Source organism: Oncorhynchus mykiss, chromosome 8 (assembly GCF_057628025.1).
Source record: "Oncorhynchus mykiss isolate SJ-2025 chromosome 8, ASM5762802v1, whole genome shotgun sequence".
In the NCBI taxonomy this organism is placed as follows: Eukaryota; Metazoa; Chordata; class Actinopteri; order Salmoniformes; family Salmonidae; genus Oncorhynchus; species Oncorhynchus mykiss.
Window position 1 is genome coordinate 65,784,908 of NC_143029.1, and position 12,312 is coordinate 65,797,219.

The 12,312-nt window shown below is 47.6% G+C and overlaps 1 protein-coding gene across 14 annotated transcripts in view; it reads right to left on the reverse strand.

The window, feature by feature from the left end:
* LOC110530324 (E3 ubiquitin-protein ligase RNF220) overlaps positions 1-12,312 on the reverse strand; it is a 289,576-nt gene that overhangs the window by 9,871 nt on the left and 267,393 nt on the right. For 7 of the 14 annotated variants that reach the window (XM_090182297.1, XM_036985963.2, XM_036985961.2 and 4 more), the window contains 6 exons: positions 11,239-11,422; positions 11,064-11,119; positions 10,817-10,931; positions 3,817-3,925; positions 1,476-1,676; positions 1,151-1,225 (listed from right to left, as the gene is read on the reverse strand). In XM_090182297.1, the coding sequence (XP_090038423.1) occupies positions 1,151-1,225; positions 1,476-1,676; positions 3,817-3,925; positions 10,817-10,931; positions 11,064-11,119; positions 11,239-11,422 (740 nt within the window). The remainder of the gene's footprint in view (positions 1-1,150; positions 1,226-1,475; positions 1,677-3,816; positions 3,926-10,816; positions 10,932-11,063; positions 11,120-11,238; positions 11,423-12,312) is intronic. The other 7 variants (XM_090182300.1, XM_090182298.1, XM_036985966.2 and 4 more) reach the window with 1 other exon arrangement.

The window sequence follows — 12,312 nt, forward strand, 5'->3', positions numbered from 1 at the left end:
TAGAGGTGGTCTCCATAACAGCAGCATGCAGTAACACAAAAACTGTTAGGGAGTCTTGGACCAAGCCCAAACTCGTTGTCTTCACAGCCTACAGGTTCATTTTGAAAGTGAATAAAATCAGACACACTAGCTACCGTACCAGCTGCCTTCTTATATACTAAGAACCCCCCCCTTCACCCCCGTCCTCTACCCTGCACCCTGGCTCCAATGACAACCAGGTTCCTACATCTCTTCTCTTTACACAAAGAAATGACGGCAGGTCCTTTCTTTCGTTTCTTCATATAGAATGAAAGAGTTACCTGATCTTAATGAGCCTGGTGTACGGTGTGGCCATAAAAAAGGTCGGATGGTTACACGCTTTTACTTGGATCAATATGAGGGGAGCCCTGAAGCACAACGCTTGTATTGCTGTCTTCGGGCAACATTTGAATGCCCACATTAGGAACAAGCTGCTGCAGCAGGCACACATTTATTATCCACCCATCAGACTTCCCCTTCCACCACACAGCAGCATATTTAATATATTGGGTATTGGAGGAGGATGAGGGGGGCTGACCTGTGGCTGGGAAACATTTTCTTACGAATTGCTTCCGTGTGTAGTAGCAAAAAACAGGAGGAGAGGATGAGGAGGGAGTGCCTTAGTGACAACAAATCCTCCCCAAAACATACAGCAGAGATCTTGGAGGTTTCCCTGCCTGGTTGGGCCTACTGTACTATACAATAAGGGTTCATGAGTTAGGTGGGACTCACTACTGTGTTTGTAAAGAGAGGAGAAGAGGTACTTACACCCTTGTGGTCAGATGCGACAAAATTGTCTAAATAATTTACTTAATTATCCAAAGCTTCCACTGGCTAATCACTGACCAACGACCAAATTAGAAAAAATGAACAACAAAACAATAGCTCAAGAGTGTGTGTGTGTTAAGTTTGTGTGTTTACACCTAAGAGGGTATAATTCAGAGGTTAGAGTAGACCTCTTTGTTTCAGGGTTGTGTGTGTGTGTGTGTGTGTGTGTGTGTGAAGTGGGATGTTCACTCACTATGAAACTGTTCTATAATCAGTGGCTGTAATGTGATGAAGTAGTGTTGCCATGCAACAGCAGTGTTGTGATGTGTTGTGGAGGCTGGGTGGATTGGTGTTGGGTGCTCACCAGAGTCCTGAGCCAGCATTCCTCACAGTGGACGTGCCAGCACTGGATGGAGGTGAGGGGCATCGTGTACGAGTCCTGCCACAAGGGGGAGACAGAACATTAGCATAAGAGTTTAAAGGGGAACTGTGTGGACTGACACAAATGGACACAAACGCACGGTTGCAGGCACACACGGCACAACACTGGACAAGTCTTGACGAACGACGGCACCAAACCAAAGCACCAGGCAGCACAGCTAGAAGCACAGGCATCGAGGAGAGAGGCGGCCAGCCCAGCGAGCAGACGGGCAGAGGGAAGGAGGGTGGATGAGCACAGAGAGCCTTACCCTCCGGAGCGGGAGCAGCCGTTTAATCCCGCCGCCGCTGCAGCCCATAACGTAGCCTCTATACAAACAGTAAATGCTCAGCGGCGGGAGGGGCTTTGAGCTCTCAGCAACCCGCCTCTCATTTGGCGCTGTTACCGCGAGGGCCCGCCCCCATTGGCCCAGATTCTTGTCTTCAGCCCTGTCTGTTTGGAATCTCTTCCTCTGTAGGGAAGTACAGAGGGGGCACTGCTGAGCACTAGAATGTGGCGGACTACAAAGCATAGAAAGAAACGGGTATGGACGGACTGGACGGACACCGACACATGCACTCACACACACAACATCAGGCGGCACTGGAGAGAGAGGCCAATAAGAGTTTCTGTTGCAGTTCTTGTGATGTGTTTGAGACTTGTGGCAGGCTCTGGTCAAAATAAGCTATAGATCATTTTACAGGCCAGAATATGCTCTTTGTATGAAATGTACTGAAACAGAACAGGGAACACTGAATGTGAAGATGATGTGAAATCCAATGCCTCCATCTAGTGTCCAGTTCCATAAAGCAACAGTAGGAGGTGGTAGAGATTCACTGACAAGAACCTGCTGAGGTGGTCTGCCTGTATGATGCTTTAACGAGTGTTCGGATAACACAGACTACAAACAAACTCCTTGACGAGCTTGTAGAGAAAGATCCTCAACTCTACTGCCTAACAAGCCCATGCCACTTTGTGTTTCAAAATGAGTGATGAGGTGTAAGCAGTCAAATATAACTCCTGACCAACTGTTGGTGGGTTAGACTTTCAGGTCATTGCATAGGCTATTTCCTCACCCTTCTAAAAAATGAGAACAAAACCTAGTCAACAAACAGGTGTGAAGAGCTTCTTCACTCCTCAGCCTGGCTGAGTGAGATTTGTGACGGGAGGAAAAGACAGTAATGACGAATGAGCTTTACGATGGTCACCGGAGGGCAGGAGTTATCAATATGCATCCATTCTCCTCTCCTGTCTGTCACCCCGGGGCTGAGACAACCTTTAGGAGGGGCAGGCGTCAGTAATTGCTTGCTTTTCACAGAGTCGTGGGCCCGGGCCGGGGCCAGGGAGCAGGGGTTGCCAAGGCATCTGGCATCTTCACTCATTCTGCAGGGTGATAGGATGGCAGGGTGGGTGGGGTCTAAGTACCACCACAACACACTCTCAGGAACACCTCTGAAAGGATTCTGATTGGTCAGGTGTGAGGTGTTGTTAATCCATGTTGTCTGATTCTCTCTCAGACCAGAACAGCTGAGCCAGTCATTAGGGACATGACAGATAATCAACTCTCAAGGAAGTGGATGCATTGATGGATGTCAATCACCAAGGTGACCATCAATAACTAAAAGAGAGGAGTTAATTTTGGAAGGGGGGGTCAATAAGTTATAATGAACCATCAGTTGAAATGGTCAGAGAAAGTCCTCAAAGCTGCAGGGTGGTAATTGGCCAATTCAATGGGATGGTTCCAACTGGGGCTCCAAAGTTTACGACAGTTGGTGCAACAGAATCTCTCTGACACACACATCAGGGGGCAGGGAGGGAGGAGGGCTGACTTTCAGGCCATGCAAGAATCACTTCAACCACCAGACAGTAGACGTCAACACAAAGTCTCTGCCTGCACACCACAAAACTGCATCCATAATGGCACACTAGTCGCTATATAGTGCACTACTTTTGACCAAAAAGTAGCACTCTATTGAGGGCTTCCCGAGTGGCGCAGTGGTTTAAGGCCACTAGAGATTCTGGTTTCAAGTCCAGGCTCTGTAGCAGCCGGCCACGACCGGGAGACCTATGCGGCGGCGCACAATTGGCCCAGCGTCATCCGGGTTAGGGGAGGGTTTGGCCGGCAGGGATGTCCTTGTCTCAACGTGCACTAGTGACTCCTGTGGCGGGCCGGGAGCAGAGCACGCTGACACGGTCGCTAGGTGTATGGCGTTTCCTCCGACACATTGGTGCGGCCGGCGTCCGGGTTAAATGGGCATTGTGTCAAGGAGCAGTGCGGCTTGGCTGGGTTGTGTTTCAGAAGACACACGGCACTCGGCTTTCGCCTCTCCAGAGTCCGTACGGGAGTTGCAGTGATGAGAAGGCTAACTACCAATTGCATACCATGAAAATGGGAGGAAAATAAAGGGGTAAAAAATCAATTTAAAAAAGTTTATAAAAAAGTAGCGCTCTAAAAGGGGAATAGGGTGCCATTTGGGAGGCAACCCAAGAGTTGGTATACTAGTGGATGGGCGGGTTGCTTAGGTTCAAAAACTCTTATGGTAGACATGCATAGAGACAGAGAGAAAAGCACATTGATGGCCAGAGAAGAAAGGAGTGTGGTGGTTCCTTACCATGCAGATGAGACACTTATATCTGTCCCCTCGGAGGATCTGTTTCTCCAGCTCCCGGATACGAGCCTTTAGTGCTTCGAACGTGGTGGCTGTCGAGCCCTCTGTGATCCTGTAAAGAAGAAAAGCTGGGGTTGGGTCACAGTGACACTCAAAGAGAAAGGATCAGTACAATTACATAATGGAATCTCTTGTTTTAACTCTTCGGTAGCAGCACTGCAGGGATGCAGAGGCCAAGGTATTTTGGTGGCCATTTTATACGTTATCATTCTTAATCTTCTACCTCAGTCCCAGTATCTGAATTGCTTTGAGATTGTTCCTGGTCAAGTTTTTCATTCAGTCCTTACTTGTCAGGACACCGACACTGTGCATGACATGTCCCTATTTAACAGCTGTCTATCTGTCTGTATCCTCCCAGGTCCTATCCCCACACTGACTGATCCAAGATTTACAGCTCCCTCCCCTCTCAGGCCCTCCACTAAATATCCCCTGATTAATGCCCCTGCCTGGAGAATGTACATTTAAAACTGTCCTGCAGCATATGAACGAGCAGTAACTAAGTCAATACGGCCATCAGTGATTAGCCGGGACGCGGCGCTGGCCAGATGTTTATGGTGATCCGCTCATTTTCCAGCCAGATGGAGCGCTGATCTACAATATTGATTTACTATTGGACCAGCTCTCAGCGGGAGGCAGAGCGCTCCCCCACTCCGATTAGTGGTCGGTCGGAGGGCCCATTGCCTCGGCTATCTATGGCTTCATTTATTATACTACCGGCCTTGTGTGGTTGTTCAATGAGGAGTGAGGGCTCTGAGGACCACATACACAGTACAGGAGAAGAGAAAGACAGGCTACTTACCTAGGGTGATCGCTACATTGAATAAAGCACTGTTTTTGTCTTTTCATATAGAGATACTCACACCAATGTCATGTTTTCTTAACAGAAGGACGCATCATTTGAGTTAAGCCGAATATGACTTCAAGACCTTGAATGTTCCTTTGTCTCCTGTTAGTCCAATAAAATGCAGCTGATTGTGACTCAAGTCAACTTGAAACTCGTTTGACTGGACAGAGAGACCTTGGCTACAGAAAGGAGAGGCCAGTCATTGTCTCCTGTCCTGTGACACCACGGCCATAAAGCTTTAAAATCTCCTCTTATTAGTGAGGAGCTTGTAAAAATGCATTTAGTCTTGATTAGCGTGCCTGCTTATAAAGCAGCCCCAGAAGCGCTGTCCTCCGTAGCATGCTGTTTTCCCTTTTAACAGCTTCATAAATCCCTGCAGTGGTTCACTCAACCAACACTGTCATTGGGCCGCACGGAGTAAAACTTTACCCTATAAAGACCAACCCTTCTCTTGTCTTTCTCAGACACGAGGCGGGTTGACAATGAATATTCATTTAGCCAGTGATTTATAAGAAACCACATTCTAAAAGTTATTTAATTCCCTCGTGCAATAAAAGGGGGTTTTAATCTTTTTTTATGTGGAGGCCTGAGCAATTGGAAAGATGGATGGTGGACCAGAGTGGGGGTGTGTGCCCCTGGTTTACTACACACTAGGCAGAGGGGACTGGATTACCTCACCAGGCTGAAAGTAATCAACCATTTGATGACTGTATCAGGGGGGGGCAACCCTAACCCAACCACAAACAGGCAGGCTGGCTGGACATCAGGCATGCACTGCATTACTAAACTGGATGATAGCAATTATTAGTATCTATATACCACTCTCAACATACCTTGACATAATGACTCCCTGTCATTGTCACGTCACAGCTCTACCTCATTGTATTGTCTTCATGGATAGGTAACCGTGTCTTTACTGGGCATAAGCCTGTGTATAAATGATTACAATTCAGCTTGACTGGTAAAGGAAGACGGTCTACGCAGTTCCCGTTTCGCTAGACTTAGACGCCAAACTACTATCATTTGTAACGCTACACCTCAAAAATCCATGCTATGATAGTGGCTTATAATATACCAAACAACCTGTGCTTAAACTTGAAATGATTTATAAGATGAGTTATTGGCTATACGTTATGCTAAGGGAAATACAAGTAAAGTAAACATTGTGGGCATAAAACAGGGCCGTGAATCAGGCCTGGGCTAAGTTTCTGACCACAGTGGGACTCTGTGGGGCACTGAAGCTGTAGTAGCCTTGAGTACAGATAAAACCTTACAAGACTTACAATCTAACCTGAAATACTACATCATGCAAAGAGGAACCTGGCTGCTACACCAGCTCTGTGTAGCTGGGACACTACAGACTACAGGTCTTTGGAGGACTACCTGAGCTTGTGTTCAGAAGGGCACAGAATGGAAAACTCGTTCTCCCAACTGAACACAATCCCTGAAGCAAAAGAAGGGGAAGGTGGGGCCAGAGAACACCTCACTAATATTGAGTTGCACTCCCACCCCTTTTGTCCTGAGAACAGTCTCAATTCGTTGAGGCATGGATTCTACAAGGTGTTGAAAGCGTTCCACAGGGATGCTGGCCGATGTTGACTCCAATGCTTCCCACAGTTGTTTCAAGTTGGCTGGATGTCGAGTGGTGGACCATTCTTGATACACATGGGAAACTGTTGAGCGTGAAAAACCCAGCAGCATTGCAGTTCTTGACACAAACTGGTGCTCTTGACAACTCTTTTTGTCTTGCACATTCAACTGGTCAGTCTATGTCATGGAAAGAGTTTTGTATACTCAGTGTATGTCATCTCAGCGGTGATCCTCCACTCTGACCACTACAGGATGGAAAGCGAGAGAGAGAAAGAAATGGAGAAAGAGGGAGCTCGTCCTTCTTCCCCGTTAAGTGTTCTTTGTTCAGTCTGAATGTGTGCGAGAGGCTTTGCCTCGCGCCCATTTCTCATTTGATTAGCCAGCCTTGCTAGGCTCCCTGCACCCTCCCTCCCCGGGCCTCTGCCCCCCTGCAATCCATCTCCATCAGCCCGTTATCTTCATCTAGCGTCCACCTATATCCCAGCCTTTCATCTCTCAGGCAGGGAGAGAGGCAGGCAAGGAGGGCCAGTGGTGGCCTCCTGAGCACACTACTGGCTGGTGTAATTACAGTTAGATACGGGCAAAAGGGAAGAGGAGAGACCCAGGGGACTGAGAACCTTTTACAATGGGGATTAATCCACGTCCACCTCCTTCCCCATTCACCCATTTCATTCTGTCATCTGTACATACAGCATCTTTGTGTGATAGGACTATGCAAAAATGTACGTGAATTTACAAACCCTCGGAAACTCAAATGTAGATATACAAATAAAAACGTGAATACTGTTGAAGACTAAGATCAAGTCAGAACATAGGTCTAGTTAACAAAACCCACACATTCCAACAAAAATGTAAATGATATCTATGGAGAGTGGGACATCACTATTTTTTTGTTTTTATGTAACCTTTATTTAACTAGGCAAGTCAGTTATGAACAAATTCTTATTTACAATGACTGCCTACTTGTAAAACTCCCCAAACCCGGACAATGCTGGGCCAATTGTGCGCCGCCCTATGGGACTCCCGATCATGGCCAGTTGTGATACAGCCTGGGATCAAACCAGGGTGTGAAGTGACGCCCCTAGCACTGCAGTGCCTTAGACCGCTGCGCCACTCGGGAGACTTACAGTCCATGGCTGCATCAGCTTGGTTAACTAAGGCCTTAACTAAACTGACACCAGAAAATAAAAGTCCCAAATGATTTCTTCAGCTCCAGCCATATGTATGTGAGGAGGGTCTTCGATGGCTATAGGGGGAGAGCTCCTCTCTCTCACAGGGTCCGAAGGGGGAGAGGCAAAGGGAGGGGGTTGGGTAGAGTCACCACATATAAATTGAGGACAGATTCAATTATTTGCGGAGCTACATGGAAATCTCTGCCATTGTTTCAAGTTGAGCATTAAATTTTGCAGCAATCACATTGGCGGCATTGGAAAGCTCATTTATCTTGTTTGGGAACGAGTGGGGCTGGAGACCCCGATGCCAAGAGATCATTACCCATCAGGGATGAGATCAGAGATTTCACTACCGCAAAACGCAAGAGCACACACACACACACACACCGTATCAACGTAATGAAAGGAGACATATCTCGTTTTCATCTGGGATCGAGGGCTGAGAAAGCCATACGCATTTTGCAAACAGCAAAGTTGTTCCTCTGAAATCATTCAATCCCTTCAATTTGGACTCTTTAAAAGGATTCTCACATGAAGTCTCTTTTCCATCAGGAAATTGCCCATAAAACCCTGCATGCCCATTTGTTTTCTAGATTTTGGCACAGAAGTCAGAATGTAACAACGTACAAGCAACATTGTACTGTTGAGGAATGAATGACATCAACTCATGTAATTATTATTTATTCCTTGTCTGGTCTATGACAATAGTAAAAATAATCAAACAGGCTTGTTCCTCCCAATGAGCCAACAGATAGTAAGGAGGGACTGTTAAACTATTATTCCCGGAAGAACCCTTCTCTCGGTGTTTGACAAATGACATCATCTCCCGCCGTATAATACAATACCCTCCCAACATCCTGTGGAACCTGATCAAATAAGGCCTCGTAGAAAACAACGGCAGGCAGAGAGAAAAATGCTAAATATCTGTCAGAAATATAGGTTCAGCTGGAGAGTTACTGTGACTGTCTGTAGACGCATCTTAAATGGCACTATGTAGGGTGCCTAAAATCTAGGCACCCTACATAGTGCACTACGTTTGACTTTCTTTTTCCCCACAGGGCACAATCAAAAGTAGTGCACTATACAGGGAATAGGGTGCCATTTAAAAACACAAAGTCAGTGGCTCCAGAGCAGACTGGTTGGTGAACCTCTCTCTCTCTCTCTCTGCCTGGCTGGTGGAAATATGATATTAAATAAACAGGTGTGTCACGTCTGGAGCAGAGCAGCCGATAGCTAAGCTAATAAAGCTGATTCAGGGGGCAGGCTGGAGGCCCTTCTCATGGCTAAGGTCTATTCTTCCTTCAGTCTGACAACAAGCAAGAGTGATCTATGCCCAGTTTGCCTAACACGCCTAATGCCCCTACTCCTTCATATAATGGCAGAGCGGTATTCTCTCTCTGTGGCGAGTGTGTGTCTGGGTGTGTCTCTGAGGGCACGCATGTGCATGTGTGTATGAGAGGGGAGGCAGAGAGTTTCAACGATGAATCAATCTCCTAAGCCGTCATGCTTCTGGCCTCACCACATAGGGAACAATCCCCCGTCTAGCTTCAAGCTGACACGGACAGACATCTACACACCGCAAACTCACTATTCCTACACACTCCCTTTTGCCTAAACCCCTACACCGTTTTCCTGATGGACACAAGGCTTTCCCTCCCTATCCCTCAGACAGTCACTGTGTTTACATGTCTCGGTTGGTCTGTCTGCCACACAGACAGATCATAATGACGCTGACACAGAGGATGTGCTGATGATGAATTCATCCCCCCACTCTGCACACACACACATTTATCCTGGGTACACACACCTTCAACCAGGGGAGAGGGAGGGAGAGATCGGACCAGATACGTGATCACAGTGCACCGATGAGCCCAGATCATGTCTACGTCCCAAATGGGACCTTATTCCCTTCATGGTGCAATACTTTTCTATGGGCTCTGGTTAAAAGCAGTGCACTATGTAGGGAATAGGGTGGCACCATTTGGGACGCAACCAAGATCAATGCATCTCAAGCTGCTCTGATTATGCACCAGTTCAGTTCTCCAACAGCAGGCTGATATTTAATATGTGGCCAGAACAACTCTACTCCGATAACTGAGCAATGAAGCATTTAGCCTGCCGGAGAGGCAGACAGGCAGGGCAGTCCTGCCAAGAGGACACAGTGGAGTGGAGACGAGTGTGTGTGCGGCTACGGGTGTTAACAGGAAGTAATCGTGTGTGTGGATTTATAAAACACTTGCTACGATGGTACTACTACTACGCACTTCACAGGAAGTCAATGATGATGGCGGCTGAGGGAGAAGAAGAAATGGAGCTGTTTGGCTGCTTTGTTGAAACCAAAACATGAATTTATCTCAGTCAGAGTGAGCAGTGCTGGGGAACTTGACACTGAGGAAAGGAAACAGTCAAATGAAATGTGAGGAAGGGGTGAGAAAGAAGAGAGAGAGATTGTGATGGAAGACAGTTTCCGACCCGTGGCCACATTTAAGATAGGGGTGGAGGAAACTGAAGCAACTGAGCCAAAATGGAGAGCAAGAGGAGGAATATGCCAGACATGCAGAAGCAAGCAATCAACAAAAGTCCCCCCCCTCTCTCCACTAGCTGTGCTACTCTGACCCCAATTACCCATTCAGAGGGGCTGGCCATGCTTCCGGGCACCGCTTGTCGGGGAATATGGATGAGGACACGGAGATGAGGGAATTAGAGAAGCTGCCCTTTACCATGCACAGATTATTCACATTTATCTGGTGCTTGGTAGGGAGGCAGGGGAGACGGTGTTTCTACTACACTAGGAGGTCTGCCAGCCTGCTACTTCTCCCCAGGCCCAGTGTGTGTGTGTATGTGTGTACCACCTTCCACTAAGTGAACACTCCTGGAGGATGGTAGAGCAGCAGCTAGGCAAACAATTCCACATGATTAGGTTGTAATGAATTGGGGAGGTAGCCGGCTAGGTAGCAAAAGGGGGAGGTAGTGTGTGGGGTGATATTAGGATTCCTGCGTGGTGCTGTGTGTCTGGCCCAGTTGGAGCACACAGCTAGAGAGGGGATCAATACGGTGGGACCCTCCTGTGATCAGACCAGGGGATGAAGTGAGACTTCGCTAGATTCATCGCAGGAGGAAAAAATGACCACACAAAATGCATCATTTATGACACAACAGGCCAGTCGTAGGAAGGAAAGAAACGCATCTGAGAGTAATAGAAACGTGATATGAGAGGGCTGGGGGAGGCAGTGGTTGGATTTCAGCCAAGGCAGGTGTGTGTGTGTGTGTGTGTGTGTGTGGAGATGCTTAGGTGGCTGAGAAGAGAGGGTAGGAAGGATGGGGGGGTGATTCTTACTTCTCTATTTCGCTGTTTTTACAGGTCCGGGGCACGTTGGAGGATGAGCAGGCGGCGTTGGGGTCCTGAGGCAGCTGCTGCTTGCTGCTCTCCCCGTTGCTCGTAGAGGGCATCTCTACAGAGAGAGAGAGAGAGAAAGATGGGGAGATATTAGCACCGACCTCAACATTCATCAATACGGTCAAAAAATGTCAATAAGGTAACCATAAATACAGAGGATGACATCTTGTTTCAAGCCTCAACTCACCATCACTGGCCCATTTGGAGAACTCTGGTGTTATTCTGTTGGAAGGCATTCCGCCACTGTAAGAGCAGAAACAAACACAATGCTGTGTCTTGAGAAGAAGCTCAACGCCACAAAGCAGAAGGTGACAATAGAGTAGAGTTTACTAGCGTACAGTAGAGTAGGAGTGAGAACCTACTTCAACACCGCCCCGCGCAGGGCCTCCCGTTCTTTGGCTTCTCCTTGGTCCTCTCCGGAGCAGGGAATGATGTCTGCCTCTGTGTACTGGGCCTTGCCGTACTCCAGCGTGTCGTCTCCATCCACGTCCAGGTCGGCGTCGCTGTCGTGGTTTTCCTTTGTGCTGCACATGGCAAAGCCTGTTCCTGAGGAGAGGGAGGAAGGCGAGAGAGGAGGGGGGCAGCAGAGGTAGGCGTCAGTGTCTAGGCTCTTTCAGACCATGCAACCTTTGTCAATGTTGAGGAGGAAAATGTGTGTAAATACATTCACATTCAATACTTCATTTTTACCAGGGGTACTCAACTACTATTTGGGAAGATCCAGAAATGTTCTAGGTGGCAAAGGTCTGGATGGATAATGTCATTTATCGGCGTAGTAATAAACCCCCACCTTGCGACCCATGCGACCCTAAACTGTTCACACCTCTCTTGTTGGTGGAGAGAACATGTTGCAGTTTTAAAGGTAATTTCCTTCAAATCTACACATTTTTCCATGTCTTATGTGAGTTCATATGAACAAAATCAATGGGGGCCCCCGGGGTCAAGGCCCATGGGCACGTAATCTGACCATGATAACCACAAGATTTAGATAGCTAGAGATGACATTGCAAACTAGGCTACTAGTTGATAAACTGTTATCCAGAGTGACTTACAGTGGTGACAGAGTTGGTGGAGTACCTCTAATTTATCAGCATTTAACACCCCCGTAGTGAGTGAGTGATTTTCATCTGTACTCGTCCCCCGTGGGAATCAAACCCACAACCCTGGCGTTGCAAGTGCCATGCTCTACCAACTGAGCCACACAGGAGCCCATTCTGGGTCCAGATGCATACCACCAGTTGAGTATGCCTGGTATATACTACACAACCTCTGAAACATTCATTTCTGTCATTTCAGATGGGATGACATTGCAAACCAGGCCTCCAACAAACAGTAGCCTTTCCTCTAAGACCCTGTCTGCCTATCCCTCTCTCTACACATGTAGACCAGCAGGGTAACAAAGATCTGAGTTAGTCTATTAAACCTGCTGGTCAAGC